General features: G+C 40.2%; 1 protein-coding gene across 1 annotated transcript; it reads left to right on the top strand.

Annotated features, from left to right (window-relative positions):
• Positions 1 to 725: 725 nt before the first annotated feature.
• Positions 726 to 1490, top strand: LOC149229345 (cytochrome P450 720B2-like). The gene is made up of 3 exons (XM_089375819.1): positions 726 to 847; positions 958 to 1076; positions 1272 to 1490. Exons 1-3 carry the CDS (start codon positions 752 to 754, stop codon positions 1375 to 1377), a joined length of 321 nt encoding a protein of 106 aa, XP_089231945.1. The 5' UTR covers positions 726 to 751; the 3' UTR covers positions 1378 to 1490.
• Positions 1491 to 23676: the final 22186 nt, after the last annotated feature.

Raw genomic sequence — 23676 nt, 5'->3', positions numbered from 1 at the left:
AATTACTGCTTTGTTGACCAACCAAACGATTTCTGTTATCGGGCAATCAGATGGACATGGTTATGTAGGTCTGATTGCTGAATATTTGGTGAATAAGCAATCTAGATAAGCTCAAGATTTCTGTTTGATCTAGTTGATTCGCCGAATATTAGGCAATGAGATGGACATGGCCATGTCTGTCTGATTGCGGGCGAATCAGTAATTTAGATAAGCTCGGGTGATAGGCTAATAGCATTATTTTATTTTTTTAATTACAAATTTTGTAACATATGTTTATATACATAAATGAATTGTAGATCATTTAAAATTCTATAATAGCTTTTACCTATTTGTGTAAATGAATTGTAGATCATTTAAAATTCTATAATAGCTTTTACCTATTTGTGTTGTTGGATGTAAACTAGCTTCAGGATTTATCACATTAGATTTAGGATTTGCCCTTTAGAATTTGGTGGTGCAGTTCATTCTCTTTCTTGATAATGAACGGTAATAGCAAGTTTTAAATTTGGAAATTCAATCTTAAATCTAATATCATAAATATTGAAGCTACTTTACATATCACAGATTCTGAAATTTAGGTGTTTTTTTTGGGCCCTTTAAACTGAAAAGAGTAAAATGATGAGTAGTTACTCTAAAATAATTATATAGTGTCGAGATGATTGATTAAAACACTTCGTCTCGCCAACGTCGCTTCAGCGCTTTTCAGAGAAGCAAAAGAAGAGGCTTTGTGATTCCAAGAGGGTGGACAGTCATGGTACTTCTGAACAGCATGCATCTGGACGAAAAGTACCATTCTTCTGCGCTCACATTTGACCCATGGCGTTGGCAACGGCAGCTCGAAAATAATGTAATTAATTAGCATGAAATCGCTCACTTCATGTTTTGTGGAAATCCAAATCTCTTACTAATCTTTCTCTGTCTAATTCTGTTAGTAATCTTTGGGACTTTATATTGCAGGAGCTCTCAAAGAACCCCTCTTTTATACCTTTTGGAGGGGGGGCCAGGCTCTGTCCAGGAATGCATCTGGCAAAACTTGAGCTGGCCCTCTTTCTTCATAACTTCGTCACCAAATTCAGGTAAAAGAAATAAGACATCAATTTTACTTGAAGCATCGCTCCTAATTAATATCATCCTCTAGGAGAAAAGAAAAGAAAACAATACAAAATAGTGTGGCAACATGGTTTATGAACTTATTTACGCTCTGCATGTACACAGTGTCATATTCGTTGACTGCGCTAAAATTGTGTTTTACGTGTACCTAATGTTTGCAGATGGGAGGCACTGGAGGATGATAAGATCTCCTACTTTCCTGTTTCTCACTTGACTAAAGGCTTTCCGATCCGTCTACATCATCTTCAAGAACGAATGGATGATTAATCGCATTATAGTAGGATTTGATTCATGCAGTATGGACTATTAAAAACAGGCAAATAAGTTTGAAGGAACGGATGATTAATCGCATTATAATAGGATTTGATTCATGCAGTATGGAGTGTTAAAAACACAACAGAAGCAGAAACGAAACCAAGATGTGTTCAAGCAAGCTAACAATTCTTATTTAAGGCAATCATCATCTCAAAGCTCCAAAGTAACCTATGGAGGACAAAGCAGTTCATATTACACATCCTCAACAATCATGGGAATGAGCCCTCATGAGGTGACTCACAAGGAGCAAATGGAAGCAAATAAAATTATCTATGGGCACAAAGAATTTGGTGCTCAAATGTTGGACACTGAAAGGAGGAAAAATGCTCCTACCAAGCTTGCACCCTCTAAAGTGTTATCAACTACCAGCGATCAAGGCAAACCATATTGTGATGAGGACAAACTAGATCACAAGGTTTATGGTGTTTTATCATCTCACACTAAAAGGAAGGAAAAACATGACTATGGGTGAATTTCTCCATTAAGGGGGATACTTGGAATAATGGAGAAATGTAGAATTCTCCAGATTATTTTATTATTAGCTATTGGTTGTGATTAGGTAGATTAGATCCTATTTTGAGGAATTTGTTCAATTTCCTCAACATATTTCTAATCTTATTTATGTACAAATTATTTGGTGAATGATATGAAGTTTTGTGCAGGCACTCTTCAGGTTGAGCTTGGCTCACCTGAGAGTTGCTCATTTCCTCCATATTTTGCCTCTCTCTTAAATTTATCTGTGTTGTAAATATATTGAGAAATAAATGGTAATTGAAAAACAATATGAACTAAAGAAGAAGAGAAATTCATAACTCATGGAGACAAAGACATGTCGTACATAGCACATAATTATGAAATGCATTCAAATATGAAATATATAGCTAAATTATTGCATTTTGAAAAATTTATTGATTTCAGAAGAGTTTCAAAGGGTTATATTAACAAAGCATTCAATGTGTTTTTCTTTCTTTCTCAATGTAAAGAGTACACGATCTTGAGTTTTTTCATAACATTTAAAAGAGAATAAAGGTGACATGCCTAAATCTGCTAATGATTTGGCATGTTGATATCAATGGTTTCCTTGAATAATGTCAAGCCATGAAATTTACATGAATTTTGCAAACATTTATTCAAATGATGTCATGACCATCCACCGATCCAACCACAAGAAATAATGATGGTCGACATTGGTCCACAATTCATCCTTCCACATCCCTTCTACAATGTTCTAAATGTAGGGCTACTATGTTACAAAGAATGTTGATGCTTGGGTCATTTCCTCTAATGAGGATGTTGATATGGCTCATATTTTAATTCTACAAACTCAAAGTTGGGTACAACAATACTTTCACCAGGAATGACATTAGTAGCCATGTCATCAATTTTCTTATCATAATTACTAGGAGCATGTTCTTCCAATACCTTAGTCTGAATTCCTTTTGACAACAAACGACACCTCTCTTGTCTCAAGAGAGCTAGATATAGGTAATGAAGAAACAACAAGATTAAATCCAAGTCCTGCTCTTGATGTCCACACTATAGAGTTAATAGGAACAATGATGCCTTGTCCACTCTTTCCAAGTCCTCCTCCAGTATGTTTCATTTTGCTTAGCAATAGAGATCCAATACCAATGGTGTATTTTTCAAAGCTATGTGAAACAAAAGGCACCATTATCAACATTAGAAAGTGACCATGATAAGTCAATAATAATATTCTCCTTCTCATCATTTTGAAGGAAACTGACTTCCAAGTCAAGGTGCTACTTGCACTCTTGCAAGTATTGATTGACCTCATCTTTTCCAATCAGTTATTGTGACAAGGCATCATAATCTTGTTTAGGAGTTTGATATTTATCCAACAATCTATTGTTCTCTACTTAAAGAGGTCTTGCTTCTTCACAAAGAAATTGCATTGAGGACTCCATATTGCAAAATTGCTTCTTTAAATTGCATTTCCTTAGTCAAATGATGACTCAACCTCCTGCAAATCATCGAGGAGATCAATAGAATGTAATTGTTTTTTTGCATTAAGATATATCATGGATATATACAAGGAATGTGAGACTATTTGGTTTCATCTCCTAATGTCTCTTCATCTTCCAACTTCCTTTATTTTTCTATTTACAATATTTACATAGGTTTTCCTAATCCCAAAGGTTAGGTGTCAACATTCCCCCCCTTAATATGAAGGGATGTTGGTGAGTCCAAGAACTCATTCTGAATCTTTCAAACTTTCCCATTCTAAGTGCTTTGATGAAGATGTCTGCAATCTTCTCTTGTGGAACAATGTCGTAGGTGGATTATTTTGGCCTCAACATGATCTTGAATCACATGGTATTTTGTATTGATGTGCTTCGTTCGATCATGGAATTTTGGGTTCTTGGCCAACTTTATTACATAAATCTTGTCAATCAAGAGAGGAGTTGAATGCACTTGTTTCTCCTACAAATCTTCCAGAATTTTACCGAGCCACACAATTTCCTTCTTTGCTTCAACTGCTACCACATATTCTGCCTCAGTTGTGGAATCTACTGGAACTGATTGTTTGCATGACCTCCATGAGATAGCTCCTGATCCAATACTCATAATAAATCTGAAGTAGAAACTCCAGTTTCGTTATCTCCATCAAAATCTGAAGCAGAGTATCCAATCAAGCTGAAGTCACCCACCTGTGTATACTTGAGTCCAAAGTCTTGAGTTCCCTTCAGCTACTTTAGAACTCTTTTTGCAGTAAGCCAATGACCCTCACAAGGCTTTTGCATAAACCTAGAGAGGATTCCAACAGTAAATGAAATGTCTAGCCTAGTAGTAGTTAGGTAGTTGAGACTTCCTACGAGTTGTCTATACTTTGTTGCATCCTCCAATTCTTTTCCTTCGGTGGATGGTGAGCTTTAAATTCTGTTCCATTGGAGTAGTCAAAGGATTACACTCATCCATGCCAAACCTATTCAACAAATCTCCAATTTACTTCTTCTGAGAGAGGAATATAAACTTTGGATGTTGGGTTACTTCAATACCAAGATAGTAATGAACATATCCCAAATTTGTCATTTCAAATCCTTTCATCAGTTCTTTCTTTATGGATGCAATGTAGTTCTCATTGTTTTGTGTCATTAGAAGATCATCTACATACACCACAAGATATACAACTATTTTTCCAACTTTCTTGACAAACAAAGTTGCATCATTAAGATCATAATGTTTGAAATTGAGATTCAGAAGATGCTCAGTTAACTTCTCATACCAGGCTCATGATGCTTACTTGAGGCCATACAAGGATTTTACAAGCTTGCATACTTTGTGTTCCTGACCCTTCATAACAAATCCTTCTAGTTGGGATATAAAAACATTATCTTTCATATCTCCATTCAAGAAAGTAGTTTTTACATCCATTTGATGGACTTTCCAACCGTTTTGAGCTGCTAAGGAAAAGAGTGTCCCGATGGTAGACCATTTTATTATGGGGGAAACAATCTCCTCATAATCAACCCCTTCCTTCTATGCAAAACCTTTTTCCATAAGCCTAGCTTTGTGCTTGTCAAGTGAGCCACCTATTTTATACTTATTCTCGAAAACCCACTTGCAGCCTATTGGTTTGGTACGCAATGGAGGATTAACCAAATTCTAGGTGCCATTCTTTATCAAAGCATCATATTCTTTTTGCATCTCTTATTTCCATTCATCATGAGAAGCGACTTCTTTGAAGGAAGTTGGTTCAAAATATGTAGACAAATTTAGTTCACAATCATACGAGGCATCCATATCAACAGGTGAATCAGGATTGTCTACATCACATCCATTTTTTCTAACAGAGCTCCTTGTTCCTATCCTTCCAACCTCATCAGGATGAACACTTTCAAGGGTTTTTGTCAGCCATTTTGGAGGACCTTTCTGAGATGACCTGGGCTACTCAGTTGACTGAGATGGGGATGAATCTAGATTTAGCCTCCCAATTATGTCAATCACATCACTCAAAGTGTCATCTTGATAAGTGGATGGAGCTTCATGTGGGGGAGAGAGTACCTCAAAAGGAGATTCCATATATTGATCTAGTATAGGGATCCCTACTTCAAGATGTGGAATCATATTATCAAACTATTGAAAAGATTTTTCATGTCCAAATTTATCTAAGTGATCAAACTATCGCTCAACAACATTGTCAGTCTTGGAAGATTCAAGAAAGATCACATCTCTCGATATTATAAACTTCTTATTAACTTCGTTATAGAGACAATATGATTTGGAGGTATTTGAGTACCCCAAGAAGATACATTTCCGACTGCTTGCTCTGAGTTTGTTTCTTTGTTCCTTAGGTATCAAGGCATAACAGGTGGAACCAAAAACCCTAAGATGCCTCAACGAAGAAATGTGCCCATACCACATTTCATAGGGAGTCTTGTTGTTTATATCATGAGATGGACACTTATTCTTTATATAAACAACACATATAACCACACCATCCCAAAACATCAACTTAACATTCTTGAAAAACATCATCGAATGTACCATATTTAAGATTGTCTTGTTCATTCTTTCAACTACTTCGTTATGTTAGGGATTATAAGGAATAGTTGTTTGATGTCTGATCCCATGCTGGAAAAGATAGTTTTTAAATTCATTTGAAGTATATTCTTTTCCATTATTAATACGAATACACACAATATGAGATTGTGCATCATTTTCAATCCATATATGAATGTTCTTGTATGTTTCAAAAGCTTCAGATTTGTTCTTCAATAAATAAACCCAACTCATTCTGTTGTAGTCATCAATAAATGTCATCATATATTTACTACCATTTGCAGAAGAAACAGGAATTGGGCCTCATAAATCAGAATGAATGAGTTCAAGCTTTCTATGTGCTCTAGAATGAGAATCATGAAAAGATTGTTTGTTGTGCTTTGCTAAGATACAAGCATCACATTGCTTAAGTTTCCTAGGAATTGTAGGCAAACTAGTAACACCATTTTTCTTCAACAAACGAAGGTTGTCATAGTTCAAATGTCCAAATCAAGCATGCCACAAAAGACTTGATGGAAGTGTACCTTCATCATAGTGAGAATTGTATGAAAATTTTTGTGCATGAGCAGAGGTTCCTTGTAGCTTCAGTAGTCTTTCTTCTTCTATCCCAATCATGAAAAGTGAGTGATCCGATGCTTTTCTGAACTCAACCTTTCCATCAAATGATCTGATGCTAAAGAGATAAGATGATCATCAGGCGAGAAGACCAAGGAACACCATATTGCAATAGAAGATCAAAGATCAAGATTGCATGAATGCTCCATCTGATTCACAACCCTTTGGAGGGTGGATATGAAGAACAAAGCATATCTCTCATGAAGCTGAATTATTTCACATCTTGTTGTAGCGGCTACAACCACCCTCCAAAATTTTTCCTTAGCTTCGTTTTGGAGCCTCCCTACCGACCATCCTCAGAAGCATGTCTTGCACTGTCAAGCACATCAACTTTAGTTGTTTCATAGTCTTGTCAGACTGTGCATGCAAGTTTGTTCCACCTCCTTCACAAGTTGATTTCCGCATTTAGTGTCAGTTGCTGGTTGATCAGCTCCCTCTAGGAATTGCACAATTCTGGAGGGGAACCAGCCTTCCCTCCAGAAATTGTGCAAACCCAGCTAGACACCCAGTTGGGCTCCAAAATTGCACAATTCTTCCTGACAGTATTCCTCTAAAAAATTGCGCAATTCATCCCAAGACAACTACTTAGCCCAGAGATTGCGCAATTCTGGGCAGCAGTCACCTGCTGCTCCAAGAAATTGTGCAATGCATCTGGGATAGCCAGCCCAACAGCTAGAAAAAATTGCACAAATAAGATAGGCAGCTTGCTCGGTTCAGAAATTGTGCAATGCAGTCAAACAGGCTTCCTTGAGAAAATTACGCAATCTGACCCAGGAAAGTTGGTCAGCTGAGAAATTGTGCACTCCTAGGAGATAGTCACCTGTTCCTCCCAGAAATTTCACAATCCCTCTAGGACAACCATCTTCTCTCAGCCCAGAAACTGATAAATCCCTCTCCCAGGCTGGCAGACTGATGCATGTGCCTTCAGGTTGACTGGTTCCTTCCGGGACCGAGCAAAACTAATTTTCATACATGGACTTCTTTTCCCAAGGAAGCATGCAAAGGCATCCCTAGATTTAGGGATCTATTTTTAGCAGCTGGAGGTTACATGCATGGATCACTTTAGAAACCTCCTGCCAAGTGTCGCTTTTCCTAGATTTGTGGCATGCGCATCATAACCTCGATTTTATCAAAAATCATTTTTCGGACACTGCAGAGCTCATTCCTCACATCGATCTTGCAACTCTGACATCCCACATCACATCTAGGAGTCGTCGGCACATTCAGCTCAACTGTTTCGGGGTAAGCCCGCTTCGCATATCTTGCGCTACGTATCTGTCGCTTTTTGTGTTTTAGCTTGTGTGAGTGTTGTATGCTTAATTTGTGTGAACGCTTGTTGTCGTTTGCATGCATTTTAGCTTGTACAAGCATCGTTTCAGTTTTCGTTCGCATATCACTGTTGTCGCATGCATGACATTGTTTTTGCACCGACAGTCGTCGTCGCGGTGACCCGCTTCACACACATGCATGCATCCCATTTTCTGAATCCTTCACTTAATGTTTGCATGCATAATCATTCACTCTTGTTTGCACTCATCTCATCATGCATTCAGATTTCTCATGTTTTCAATCACCTATTGGTCAGTTTAGGCTACCTTGGCCCAGACCGTGCCTTGCTCGGATAGCACTCTGCATTTCCAGAAGAGAAGGCTCTGCCTCCCCTCCAGAGATTGTGCAAGTCTAGCCTAGCACTAACCTCCAAGCTTGCATTGCGCAAGTCTTGGAGGCAGTGTCCTGTTGGCCCCAGAAATTGCGCAATGCAGTTTGCTGGTTGCATGTCACTGCTAACTGAAATTGCACAATGCAGTTTGATAGTTGCATGTCATTGCTGTCTGAAATTGCACATTGTGCAGTTTTAGTCCTCAAAAGGCCAGGTTGGACTGTGCATTTCACAGTTCCATAGTCAGTCAGCCTCCTGACAGCCCAAACTGTGCCTTGCACTGTTTTGGCAGTCATTCTCCCGACCTCCTGGTGGAAATTGCGCAACCTTCATGATCAATCACACATGTATGTTGCATGTCAGTCCTCCAGTTTGTTTTGATTTTCAATTGACATATTTCTTGCCATGAGTGTTGTTATGCCTCCAGGTATCACATGTGTCATCCGCCTCCTAGGAGCACAGGTACAATGGCTTCTAGGAGAGGAGTCAAAGACACCGCTAAGAGCACAACTGGTGATGCAGTCGATCAAGTGTCTATGGACTTTCCTATCCAGGAAGACATCAAGTTGTTCATGGAAAAGGATATCAAGATGAATGGAAACAGCATCACAGCGAGCAGCACCATCAGCAATAGTAGAAGGTAGCACACCTGCACATGACGAATGCAAGAGGAAATTTGTTGACAACATAGAGGCGGAGCAATGCTGCAAGTTCAAAGTAGATCCACTCATGACGAAAGAAGCTTTTAAGATTGAGGCTATGAGGTGACAGTGTGACACATAGATCGCGTGAAGGTAGAGAGAGAAACAAAGAAGGAGTTGCATGTGCTGAAGCAACAACTCAAGGAAGAACATGAGATGCACAGACAAGATAATTAGTTACAACATGAACAGGTATACCAGGGGGTGTAACATGCACAAACGGATGAAACTGTGCCCGTACAAGTTATAGATCCATCCCAACAACTGGCACAGAGCAGACAAGGTGAGAAGTGTTGTTGATTGCATGCAAGGGAATTCAGCAGCATGCATGTCATTGTGCGCACACATGCAATTCCACCCATTTGGCACACTCACCAAGGCGAAGACAAGAAGCAAGTCTGACTGGAGCTGAACATGTACTTCGACAAGTTGATGTGCATGGTCACCAGCACACACTTGGAGATTAGCACAGACACTATGCATCAATATGTTTCTGGTCCAACCACACTCAAGACAATGATGTGCATGCTATCAAACGAGTTGGACAGAGGGGCCATATCATTGTACCCAGATGCAATGGAGGCAAGAGTTCACTTTCAGCAGGATGTCACCAGTGATCACACGGACACCATCATGGACGACCAAGCTTGGCATCAGTTCGCCATCGTCGATCATCGCAAGGATGTCAAAGAGTTGGTTTCATCTCCTAATGTCTCTTCATCTTCCAACTTCCTTTATTTTTCTATTTACAATATTTACATAGGTTTTCCTAATCCCAAAGGTTAGGTGTCAACATTCCCCCCCCCCCCCCCACCACCCCCCCCCCCCATTAATATGAAGGGATGTTGGTGAGTCCAAGAACTCATTCTGAATCTTTCAAACTTTCCCATTCTAAGTGCTTTGATGAAGATGTCTACAATCTGCTCTTGTGGAACAATGTCGTAGGTGGATTATTTTGGCCTCAACATGATCTTGAATCACATGGTATTTTGTATTGATGTGCTTCGTTCGATCATGGAATTTTGGGTTCTTGGGCAACTTTATTACAGAAATCTTGTCAATCAAGAGAGGAGTTGAATGCACATGTTTCTCCTACAAATATTCCAGAATTTTACTGAGCCACACAATTTCCTTCTTTGCTTCAACTACTACCACATATTCTACCTCAGTTGTGGAATCTGTTGGAATTGATTGTTTGCATGACCTCCATGAGACAACTCCTGATCCAATACTCATAATAAATCTGAAGTAGAAACTCCAGTTTCTTTATCTCCATCAAAATCTGAATTAGAGTATCCAATCAAGTTGAAGTCACCCACCTGTGTATACTTGAGTCCAAAGTCTTGAGTTCCCTTCAGCTACTTTAGAACTCTTTTTGCAGTAAACCAATGACCCTCACAAGGCTTTTGCATAAACCTAGAGAGGATTCCAACAGTAAATGAAATGTCTAGCCTAGTATTAGTTAGGTAGTTGAGACTTCCTATGAGTTGTCTATACTTTGTTGCATCCTCAAATTATTTTCCTTCGGTGGATGGTGAACTTTAAATTCTGTTACATTGGAGTAGTCAAAGGATTACACTCATCCATGCCAAACCTATTCAACAAATCTCCAATGTACTTCTTCTGAGAGAGGAATATAAACTTTGGATGTTGGGTTACTTCAATACCAAGATAGTAGTGAACATAGCCCAAATTTGTCATTTCAAATCCTTTCATTAGTTCTTTCTTTATGGATGCAATGTAGTTCTCATTGTTTTGTGTCATCAGAAGATCATCTACATACACCACAATATATACAACTATTTTTCCAACTTTCTTGACAAACAAAGTTGCATCATCAAGATCATAATGTTTGAAATTGAGTTTCAGAAGATGCTTAGTTAACTTCTCATACTAGGCTCACGATGCTTACTTGAGGCCATACAAGGATTTTACAAGCTTGCATACTTTGTCTTCCTAACCCTTCATAACAAATCCTTCTAGTTGGGATATAAAAACATTATCTTTCATATCTCCATTCAAGAAAGTAGTTTTTACATCCATTTGATGGACTTTCCAACCATTCTGAGCCGCTAAGGAAAAGAGTGTCCCAATGGTAGACCATTTTACTATGGGGGAAAAAGTCTCCTCATAATCAACCCCTTCCTTCTGTGCAAAACCTTTTTCCATAAGCCTGGCTTTGTGCTTGTCAAGTGAGCCACCTACTTTATACTTATTCTCGAAAACCCACTTGTAGCCTATTGGTTTGGTACCAAATGGAGGATCAACCAAATTCTAGGAGCCATTTTTTATCAAAGCATCATATTCTTTTTGCATCTCTTATTTCCATTCATCATGAGAAGCGACTTCTTTGAAGGAAGTTGGTTCAAAATCTGTAGACAAATTTAGTTCACAATCATACGAGACATCCATATCAATAGGTGAATCAGGATTGTCTACATCACATCCATTTTTTCTAACAGAGCTCCTTGTTCCTATCCTTCCAACCTCATCAGGACGAACACTTTCAAGTGTTTTTGTGAGCCATTTTGGAGGACCTTTCTGAGATGACCTGGGCTACTCAGTTGACTGAGATGGGGATGAATCCAGATTTAGCCTCCCACTTATGTCAATCACATCACTCAAAGTGTCATCTTGATAAGTGGATGGAGTTTCATGTGGGGGAGAGAGTACTTCAGAAGGAGATTCCATAGATTGATCCAGTATAGGGATCCCTGCTTTAAGATGTGGAATCTCATTATCAAACTATTGAAAATATTTTTCATGTCCAAATTTATCTAAGTGATCAAACTATCGCTCAACAACATTGTTAGTCTTGGAAGATTCAAGAAAGATCACATCTCTAGATATTATAAACTTCTTATTAACTTCGTTATAGAGACAATATGATTAGGAGGTATTTGAGTACCCCAAGAAGATACATTTTCGACTGCTTGCTCTGAGTTTGTTTCTTTTTTCCTTAGGTATCAAGGCATAACAGGTGGAACCAAAAACCCTAAGATGCCTCACCGAAGAAATGTGCCCATACCACATTTCATAGGGAGTCTTGTTGTTTATATCATGAGATGGACACTTATTCTTTATATACACAACACATATAACCACACCATCCCAAAACATCAGCTTAACATTCTTGAAAAACATCATTGAACGTACCATATTTAAGACTGTCTTGTTCATTCTTTCAACTACTTCGTTATGTTGGGGATTATAAGGCATAGTTGTTTGATGTCTGATCCCATGCTGGAAAAGATAGTTTTCAAATTCATTTGAAGTATATTCTTTTCCATTATTAGTACGAATACAAACAATATGAGATTGTGCATCATTTTCAATCCATATATGAATGTTCTTGTATGTTTCAAAAGCTTTAGATATGTTCTTCAATAAATAAACCCAACACATTCTATTGTAGTCATCAATAAATGTCATCATATATTTACTACCATTTGCAGAAGAAACGGGAATTGGGCCTCATAAATCAGAATGAATGAGTTCAAGATTTCTATGTGCTCTAGAATGAGAATCATGAAAAGAATGTTTGTTGTTCTTTGCTAAGATACAAGCATCACATTGCTTAAGTTTCCTAGGAATTGTAGGAAAAACAGTAACACCATTTTTCTTCAAAAAATGAAGGTTGTCATAGTTCAAATGTCCAAATCAAGCATGCCACAAAAGACTTGATGGAAGTGTACCTTAATCATAGTGAGAATTGTATGAAAAGTTTTGTGCATGAGCAGAGGTTCCTTGTAGCTTCAGTAGTCTTTCTTCTTCTATCCCAGTCATGAAAAGTGAGTGATCTGATGCTTTTTTGACCTCAACCTTGTCATCAAATGATCTGATGCTAAAGAGATAAGATGATCATCAGGCGAGAAGACCAAGGAACACCAGATTGCAACAGAAGATCAAAGATCAAGATTGCATGAATGCTCCATCTGATTCACAACCCTTTGGAGGGTGGATATGAAGAACAAAGCATATCTCTCATGAAGATGAATTATTTCACATCTTGTTGTAGCGGCTACAACCACCCTCCAAAATTTTTCCTTAGCTTCGTTTTGGAGCCTCCCTACCGACCATCCTCAGAAGCACGTCTTACACTGTCAAGCACATCAACTTCAGTTGTTTCATAGTCTTGTCAACCTGTGCATGCAAGTTTGTTCCACCTCCTTCACAGGCTGATTTCCGGATTTAGTGTTAGTTGCTAGTTGATCAGCTCCCTCTGGGAATTGCGCAATTCTGGAGGGGAACTAGCCTTCCCTCCAGAAATTGTGCAAACCCAGTTTGACACCCAATTGGGCTCCAAAACTGCACAATTCATCCCAGGACAGTTGCTCATCCTAGAGATTGCGCAATTCTGAGCAGCAATCACCTGCTGCTCCAAGAAATTGCACAACCCATCTGGGACAGCCAGCCCAATAGCTAGCAAAAATTACACAAATCAGCTAGGAAACCTGCTTTGTTCTGAAATTGCACAACGTAGTCAGACAGGCTTCCTTGAGAAAATTGCGCAATCTGACCCAGGAAAGTTGCTCAACCCAGAAATTGCGCTCTCCTGGGAGACAATCACCTATTCCTCCTTGAAATTGCACAATCCCTCTAGGACAACCATCTTTTCTCAGCCCAGAAACTACGCAAATCCCTCTCCCAAGCTCGCAAACCAATGCATGTGCCTTCAGGTTGACTCGTTCCCTCCGGGACCAAGCAAAACTTATTTGCATACATGGAGTGCTTTTCCCAAGGTAGCATGCAAATGCATCCCTATATTTAGGTATCTATTTTTAGCAATTGGAGGTACAATGCATGGATCACTTTAGAAACCTCCCGCCAAGTGTCGTTTTTCCTAGATTTGTGGCATGCGCATCATAACATCGATTTTATCAAAACTCATTTTTCAGATTCTACAGAGCTCATTCCTGGCATCGATCTTGCAACTCTGACATCCCACGTCGTATCTAGGATTCATCGGCACATTCAGCTCAACTGTTTCGGGATAACCCCGCTTTGCATATCTTGTTGCATTTCTGTCGCTTTTTGTGTTTCAGCTTGTGCGAGTGTTGTCTGCTTGATTTCCTTGAAAGCTCGCTATCGTTTGCATGCATGTTAGCTTGTACAAGAATTGATTTGGTTTTTGTTCGCATCTCACTGTTGTCGCATGCATGACATTGTTTTTGCACCGACGGTTGTCGTCGCAGTGACCCGCTTCACACACGCCTGCTTCACACACATGCGTGCATCCCATTTTTTGAATCCTTCACATACTATTTGCATGCATAATCATTCACTCTTTTTGCACTCATCTCGTCATGCATTCAGACTTCTCATGTTTGCAGTTTCCTGTCGGCCAGTCTGGGCTGCCTTGGCCCGGACTGTGCCTTGCCCGGCTAGCACTACACATTTCTAGAAATGAAGGCTCTACCTTCCCTCTAGAGATTGCACAACTCTACCCTAGCACTAACCTCTAGGCTTGCATTGCACAAGTCTTGGAGGCAGTGTCTTGCTAGCCCCAGAAATTGTGCAATGCAATTTGTTGGATGCATGTCGCTGCTAACTGAAATTTCGCAATGCGGTTTGTTGGTTGCATGTCACTACTAATTGAAATTTTCATTGCATAGTTTTATTCCTTATTAGGGTAGGTTGGACTATGCATTATGCAGTTCCAACAATTAATCGGCCTCCTGATAGCCCGGACTGTGCCTTGCGCAGTTTTGACAGTCAGTCTCTCAACCTCCCGATGGAAATTGCGCAACCTTCACGATCAATCGCACAGATATGTTGCATGTCAGTCCTCCAGTTTGTTTTGGTTTTCAACTGACAGATTTCTAGCCTTCTCCACTATGCAGAGCTAGTATATCTCTTTTTAGGAGCACACGACAATGATTGTAACGTTGCACTGTCGGAACTAGTGGTTGGTCATGGTTGTATTGTATGACTGGAACTTTCACTTATTAATATAACAGAGCCAACACGTTTCATGAATATGTTGTTATTGTATTTCAGCTAACTTTTCTACTCTAATAATATATGTATCTATTTTCTTACACATGCATGTATGGATTTCCTATATAAGTATGTATGAATCTTATTGAAATGTGTTGTTGGTTTAACCATCACTTTGGATTGCTAGCTCACTTGCTTTCCAATTTGTGATGCATCTTTGCTTGTGTGTTCCCTTCTTAACTCTGTGCTTTCACAGGTTTCCAAGGGGTGCACTCACCTCACCCCCCGTGTGTTAGAACTTCTCATGCACCTTCCTTGACTTACTGCATATGTCACACCCTTTCTACCAACAGGGACATCTTACTTGCCTCTGCGCACCATCACGGTCAAGGCGATACCATATGACCCACTACTAGGACTCCTACACCAAATGGTCTGAGGTCTAGTTGGGACTTCTTATGGGGGAGATCCCCTGACATTTTGGTGGGTCCAACACCATCAACATTTTGGCACTACAAGGAGGTCCAGATGACAAGCTGAGTCCTTGAAATCTCAGAAGAGCTTTCAAATAACTTGTCACATAAAACATATGATGGTGGAGGCTATGTAGCCTTGGTTGGGCCCGCGACCAACTTTGTAGGCTCATGCGAAAGACATGGAATCTTTGAAGAATACATGACCTGTGCGTTGTTCATCTACACGCTTCGAGGGAACCCATTGCACTGGTGTGCCACACTTCCTGAAAAATCTATTCATTCTCTTTCTCATCTGGTCGCAAAGATAGACCATGCTTTCAATCACTTTAACCATAAATCACTCAACAAAGAAATTGTGGAATTACGAAAAGCACCCATTGAATCCGTTGAACAGTTTCACACATGCTTTTGTAATCTTGCATACCGATTTCTCGAAGATGAAATTGATTGGGAATTTCTCGATGGAATATTTGAATATCTTCTTCACATATCCGAAAAATCCATAATTCTTGAAACCATCCAAACCCCGCTCAGCACACTTCGGTGATGGAGCTGCGCAATCATAGGCAGGCACAATTGCTGTCACAAGTGACTATCTGCCTTCACCTCATCAGACAGTTCCACCACTGCAGAGTGATGTGGGAGATTATGCACACACATTCGTTGAACTGTCACATCCTCCCACCCCACTTGCTCTTAATATCTGCGTAGATTTGTCTTGCAAGAATGTTGGTTGTCACGTGGATTCGTTCCCTCAACCTCCGTCCCTGCGTTATGTTGATCCTCCAGATTGTACTGTCTTGTGTTCTTCCATTCCAGATTCCTCACCTATTGTGAACGAGGATCAAGTTGTCGACGGAGTTGGTACTATGTAGCCAACCTACGCCATCATTCATGATGAGTGTATGTGGGAATCTAAAGAAGAACATGCGGTGAAGGATGACTCCCTTCCAGCCACGCCTCATCTGCTTTATCCTGACATCCCTTGTGATTCTGCCACTGTTGATTTCCCTTGTGAAAACTCATTTCCGAATGTTTCTACTTTTGATCGTTCATAGGACACGTTGGATGTCAGTCTATCATTACATTGTGGAGAGGACACATCTTCCTCGGAAAATCCGTCTAATCATTCATCTGTCATTTCTGAAAGCACAAAGGGTGAACATCCTTTCTTCTCATCTACCCCTTTGCATGATTCATCAAATCATGAGGATGCTGACAAACATCCTGGATTTTCTAATCTTGGTTGTCGTGATCTCTCTACTTCTTTATCCGATCATGATGTTGATTCACTCGTTGTTAATCTGTCTAAGCCACTAGTCTATGTTGATCTATATGTCGATGAAGTCGAAACCCCGCAGAATGTCGAGGCACTTCAACTCGAGATGATGGTTATGTTAGGCCCTCACTGTCCTGAGGTTGGTTCCACTTCTGATTAGGAAGTTGATCAAACATGCAAGGCTCCTCATCACTCATATGTATGCATTGAAGATCAATCTAACACTCAAATTTCACTTCCTCCACTCGAACTACATGATCCCATCACCCATGCATTGGAGGAATCTTACACAACAAGCACACTTGCACAACATAAGTGGTCTACCCTTCTCGCGTTTGCTTGCATGTCACAGTCAAGAGAATGCATACACTCAACCTCTGCACGCAGTGTAGCACAACACCATGGCAAGTCCACAGAGTGCATGTCATATGCTTTCACTCATTTTTTTCTATGGATGCTTGTAAGCTCGGAGCGTGTCTCTCTTCATCGTTATATATTTCATGATTGTTGGTTTGTGCAACTGCAATGTTCGCAAACCATGCCGTCACCAACATTGGTCGACCAATGCACCGATGGCTGCATTGGAAGTATCACTTCACGTGAGACGACCCATGCACTATTAGCTTAGAAGTAGGAGTAGTGTTTTCTTTTGAGTTGTTTTCTTGCATGCATGTTTGCTTCTTTCTTTGTGTGTTTTCTTGCTTGCTTGTTTGTTTGCTTACTCTCTTTGCATACACATTTGCTTCTTCTTCTTGCTTTGATTTTTGGTTTGTTTGCTTGTTTATGTCCATATGTTAGTTTCGCATGGATCGTGTGTGACTCTTGAAACAAGTTGGGTGAAGTACAAGAGGACTTTTACAACTATCAATACTTGGTTATCCGTTGTCCTGCCTCTTATGTAAGAACTTGTTGTCTTCAGTCCATGATACATCAATGGAAAATACATACTCTTCGAAGTGAAGCTTGGTGAAAACACAACCCTTGCGTGCGAACTAGTATCACCTACTCTAGTAGGTTGTTTTTGGGTCAATCCTTGTCATCTCGGTCAAGTAGAGTAAGATGAGGAGAAAAACCTTAACAAGCACTTCAAAGGTATATACAAACTACTTCTGTGAAGGAACAACCTCTTCTGCTCTAAATAAGTCGGGATCCCTCTTCTGCCTCTAAAATGAATAAGTCCTATGCATAGTTATGAAAAATGAAAATATGAAAATGAACAAGGTGAAAGAAGAGAAAGGGTTCCTGCACAGAGAGGTGATGCAAGTAACTCCGCCGGGGTACTGACCAGGCTCACTAGTAGCGGAGTGATGCTTGTGTTCCTATGTGACTCCGTCGAGGTATTGTTCAAGCATGCTGGCAACGGAGCAACACCAGAGATGAAACTAAAACTCTGATGATCATATGACTTGTGCACCAATATACCCCTCATCCCCAATCGAAACAACTGTGTTGGCTTGGCTTGGAATGTGTGTCGACCGACCAAGAGCATGGCAGATTCTACATCTTACAATCAAGCAAGTGTGGAAACCAAGAGGAACAAAGAACTGAACAATACTACCAAAGGTGTTAGACTTTCTTTTCACAAACAAGGTCCATTCAGAGAGCTGGAGTTCTACCAGTGTGTCACCAAGTGTTGTAGCAGCTACAACTACCCTCCAACATTTTTCCTTAGCTTCATTTTGGAGCCTTCCTACCAACCATCCTCAGCAGCATGTTTTGCACTGTCAAGCACATCAGCTTCAGCTATTTCATAGTCTTGTCAGCCTGTGCATGCAAGTTTATTCCACCTCCTTCATAGGCTGATTTCTAGACTTAGTGTCAGTTGTTGGTTGAGCATCTCCCTCTGGGAATTGCGCAATTTTGGAGGGGAATGAGCCTTCCCTCTAGAAATTGTGCAAACCTAGCTGGACACCCAGCTAGGCTCCAAAATTGTGCAATTCTTCCTGACAGTATTCCTCTCAAAAATTGCGCAATTCATCCCACGGTAGTTGCTCAGCCCAGAGATTGTGAAATTTTGGGCAGTAGTCACCTGCTGCTCCCAGAAATTGTGCAATCCATCTGGGAAATCCAGCCCAGTAGCTAACATAAATTGTGCAAATCATTTAGGTAGCCTGCTGGGTTCAGAAATTGTGCAATGCAGTCAGACAGACTTCCTTGAGAAAATTACGCAGTCTGACCCAAGGCAGCTGCTTAGCCCAGAAATTGCATAATACTGGGAGACAGTCACCTGTTCCTCCCAGAAATTGTGCAATCCCTCTGGGACAACCATCTTTGCTCAGCCTAGAAACTACACAAATCCCTCTCCCAGGCTCGCACACCGATGCATGTGCGTTCAGGTTGACAAGTTCCCTCCGGGACCGAGAAAAACTAATTTTCATGCATGGACTTCTTTTCCCAAGGCAGCATGCAAAGGACACCCTATATTTAGGGATCTATTTTTAGCAAATGGAGGTTACATGCATGGATCACTTTAGAAACCTCCCACCAAGTGTCGCTTTTCCTAGATTTGTGGCATGCACGTCATAACCTCGATTTTATCAAAAATCATTTTCTAGATGTTGCAGAGCTCATTCCTCGCATCAATCTTGCATCTCTAACATCCCACATCGCATTTTTCGAAACATTCAGCTCAGTTGTTTTAGGTTAAGCCACCTTCGCATATCTTGTGCTTCATTTTGTCGCTTTTTGTGTTTCGGCTTTTGTGAGTGTTGTTTTCTTGATTTCTGTGAATTCTTGCTGTCATTTGCATGCATGACAGCTTGTATAAGTGTCATTTCATTTTTCATTCGCATCTCACTATTGTCGCATGCATGACATTGTTTTTTCACCGACGACCGTCGTCGCGACGACCCACTTCACACACATGCATGCGTCCTATTTTCTGAATCCTGCACTTATTGTTTGCATGCATAATCATTCACTCTTGTTTGCACTCATCTCATCATGCATTTAGACTTCTCATGTTTTCAGTCGCATATCAGCCAGTCTGAGCTACCTTGGCTCAGACCGTGCCTTGCTTGGCTAGCACTACGCATCTCCAGAAGTGAAGGCTCTACCTTCCCTCCAGAAATTGTGCAAGTCTAGCCCAGCACTGACCTCTAGGCTTGCATTGTGCAAGTCTTGGAGGCAGTGTCCTGCTGGCCCCAAAAACTGCGCAATGCAGTTTACTGGTTGCATGTCACTGCTGACTGAAATGGAGCATTGTGCAGTTTTGGTCCTCAGCAAGCCAGGCTAGAATGTGCATTCCGCAGTTCCAGCAGTCAGTCAGCCTCCTGAGAGCCCAAACTGTGCCTTGCGTAGTTTTGGTAGTAAGTCTCTCGACCTCTCGACGGAAATTGTGCAACCTTCACGATCAATCACACATGTATGTTGCATGTCAGTCCTCTAGTTTGTTTTGGTTTTCAACTAACAGATTGTTTTCCATGAGTGTTGCTATGTATCTAGGTATCACAGGTGTCATCCACCTCCTAGCAGCACAGGTACAATGGCTTCCAGGAGAGCAGAGTCAAAGACAAAGCTAAGATCGCAACTGGGGATGCAGTAATTCAAGCGTCTATGGACTTTCCTATCCACGAAGACATCAAGTTGTTCATGGACAAGGATATCAAAATGAATGGAAACGACATCATATCAAGTAGCACCATTAGCAGCAGAAAAAGGTGACACACTTGCATGCGACAAATGCAAGAGGAAAGTTGTTGATAGCATAGAGGCGAAACAAAGCTGCAAGTTCAAAGCAGATCCACTCATGACGAAAGAAGCTTTGGAGATTGAGGCTATGAGGTGACAGTGCAATATGTAGATCGCGCGAAGGAAGAGAGAGAAACAAAGAAGGAGTTGCATGTGCTGAAGCAACAACTCAAGGAAGAACAGGAGATGCACATATGAGAGAATGAGTTACAACAGGAACATGTACAGTAGGGGGCACAACATGCACAAATGGATGAAACTGTGCCCGTACAAGTTATATATCCATCCCAGCAGCTGGCATGAAGCAAACAAGGTGAGAAATGATGTTGATCACATGCAATGGAATTCAACAGCATGCATGTCATTATGTGCACGCATGTGATCCCACCCATTTGGCACACTCACTGAGGCGAAGACAAGAAGCAAGTCCGACTAGAGCTGAACATGTACTTGGACAAGTTGATGTGCATGGTCACCAGCACACACTTGGAGATTAGCACAGACACTATGCATCAGTATGTTGCTGGTCCAGCCAATTGAAGGCAATGATGTGCATGTTATCAAACGAGTTGGACAGAGGGGCCATATCAGTGTACCCGGATGCAATGGAGGCAAGAGTTCTCTTTCAGCAGGATGTCACCATTGAGCGCGCTAACACCATCATGGACTACCAAGCTTGGCATCAGTTCTCCACCGTCAATTATCGCAAGGATGTCTAAGAGTTGGTCTTACCACAACAGTCTGAGTGTTAGTGATGTCTTGCATGGGTTGCTCAAGCCTATTTTGTCTCACATGGGTACATGTGCAAATTGTATGTAACATCTTGTCAAGTGGAAGTTCAAGTGTTGATAGTTGAATGTAAGAGTCATAGAGTAGTTGAAGAGTCATGAGGGTAGGTGAACAGTCACAAAGGGGAATTTCAAGGGCCACCCCACCCTTTGTTATATATAGTCCCTCATAACTCATTGTATAGGTTTTTGGTCAGCCAAGCTTCCAATAGGAGTATCTTAGAGAAAGTTTGGACAATATTGTAACGAGCCTTAGCTTCTCCACTGTGCAGAGCTAATATATCTCTTTGGAGGAGCAGGCGATGGTGACTGTAACGTTCCACTATCGGAACTAGTGGTTGGTCATGGTTGTATTTTATGACTGGAAATTTCACTTCTTAATATAACAGAGCCAGCACGTTTCATGCATATTTTGTTATTGTATTTCAGCTAACTTGTATACACTAATAATATATGTATATGTTTGCTTACACATGCATGTATGGCTTTCCTATATAAGTATGTATGAATCTTACTAAAATGTGTTGTTGGTTTAACCATCACTTTGGATTGCTAGCTCACTTGCTTTCTAGTTTGTGATGCATCTTTGCTCGTGTGTTCCCTTCTTAACTCCGTGCTTTCATAGGTTTCCAAGGGGCACACTCACCTCACCCCCATGTGTTAGAACCGCTCATGCACCTTCCTTGACTTACTGCATATGTCACACCCTTGCTACCAACAAGGACATCTTACTTGCCTCTGTGCAGCATCGTGGTCAAGGCGATACCGTACGACCCACTGTTGGGACTCCTACACCAAACAGTCTGAGGTCTAGTTGGGACTTCTTACTAGGGAGATCCCCTGACATGTTGGCAGGTCCAACACCATCAACACATCTCTTATTGAAGACAAAGTAGTAGTAAAGAGTGGTTTGACTTTTCCATGTCATCAGTGTGATGTCATGTCATGAATCATCATGTGCCACATCATTTGTGGATTATGTAAATTCTATATTGGAAAATGTAATGTAAAATGGAAGTCCAAAAGTCATCTATGTAATGTGAAAAGTCATGTGGGAGTTGAAAGGTCATAGAGAAGTCAAACAGTCATGAGGGTAGTCCAAGAGTTACATGGGAGGTGAATGATCACCCCATTTGTTATATATACACCCACATTGTACATGCAAAGGGATTTTCACCTTGGCTCCTCCTACCAAGAATTAAAGAGGAAGATAGTTATTTTGGAGGAGAAAGTGACTTCTATAATGCTCCACTATTGGGGCTAGTGGTGTTCATTGTTTCGATGTATCTCAGAACTTTTACTTAATTCAGAAGCTCGTTGAGATGACACACTTTCATGCATATGTCATGAATATTGTAAGATTGTTCTTTGAGTATTTGCGATGGATGTTGTTTCTCATATGTACTAAGGAAATTTAACTATTTCGGTGGCTTTGGTACTTATCTTGTTAAAAGTGTGTTGTATTTGCTTTAATAATCATTGCTTCCTTGTGAAATATTTTGCTGGTTGATCAATGATTCATTCTTATGTATGTGCTTGTGTGCCTTTTCTATATTTGTATTATTACTTGTCTTTAAAGGTCCCACTTTTCTCTCCCCTTTCGGTAGAAGAACCTTGATACTTTCCGCAGTTGAACATTTCACAAGGCATACTCACTTGCTAAGATACATGTGTATTACTCTCTTGTGTTGAACTTTCTAGCCAAGGAAAATCTACAACATACATGGTAGTCAGGTCGATACTCCGGATGGGGCTCCTACTCCATATAGTGTGAGGTCTAATTGGGACTTCACATCAGGGAGACCCCCTTAGTTGATGAATTTCCAGCACTGACAACATATTGTAATTAAAAAAAAGCCCTGCAATTTCATCATATATCGCATGAAAAATATAACTTGAAGCTACTCTCATCACAGATAAACTTTATAAAGAATAAGCTACTCTCATCACATAATTTATTGACACTAATATATTAATTTTATTCGAAGATGGTGTGGTTCCATTCATAAACTTCCACGTTTGGAAATGTAACAAACATGTTCATTGCAATGTTTGCAATTCACCATTGCAAGACCAACGTAGTCAAGTATTCTTTGTTCGGGTCTATTCTATCTAGCTTCTTATACTTGGCATAACTCTAAATAAAAAAGGTTTGACAATGCAACTGATGTTTTTTAATTTTAATAAAATGCATTTCCAAAAATCATCTTGACTTCCTTGATACTCACCATGGGTGGTGTATTGCTATATAATTATGCAGGTTGTTTTTGGAATCAATTTGTATTTTTATGATAGATGTCTCATCCTACCCTTATGTTTCAATGGTCTATGCCATAAAGTGAAGCAATTGTATCTACATTACACCTCTCTAAAGTTAACAACTTCGTCGTGATGGTAGTAACATATGGTGCATAAGAACACCCTGGAATATGGTAAAAGCCATGGACTTGATAATGTCACACACAATACCCTTCTTGATGGGCTTTGTAAAGATGGTAGAGTACAATTCAAGATGTATATAAGTTTTGGAATGGCATATGCCATAAACTAAAGCAGTTGCATCTACATTACAACTATCTAA

Source organism: Pinus tabuliformis, chromosome J (assembly GCF_031772625.1).
Source record: "Pinus tabuliformis cultivar Carrire ecotype Pingquan chromosome J, CPIR1, whole genome shotgun sequence".
Classification (NCBI taxonomy): Eukaryota; Viridiplantae; Streptophyta; class Pinopsida; order Pinales; family Pinaceae; genus Pinus; species Pinus tabuliformis.
The sequence above is the reverse complement of the archived record's forward strand: the minus strand, read 5'-3'. Positions and strand labels throughout refer to the sequence as shown.

Bases quoted from the DNA above. Each gene is read 5' to 3' on its own strand.
- LOC149229345 (XM_089375819.1), top strand. From the start codon at position 752: ATGGTACTTCTGAACAGCATGCATCTGGACGAAAAGTACCATTCTTCT. The intron at 848-957 runs GTAATTAATTAG...TTTATATTGCAG, and splicing joins AACGGCAGCTCGAAAATAAT to GAGCTCTCAAAGAACCCCTC. The intron at 1,077-1,271 runs GTAAAAGAAATA...TAATGTTTGCAG, and splicing joins AACTTCGTCACCAAATTCAG to ATGGGAGGCACTGGAGGATG.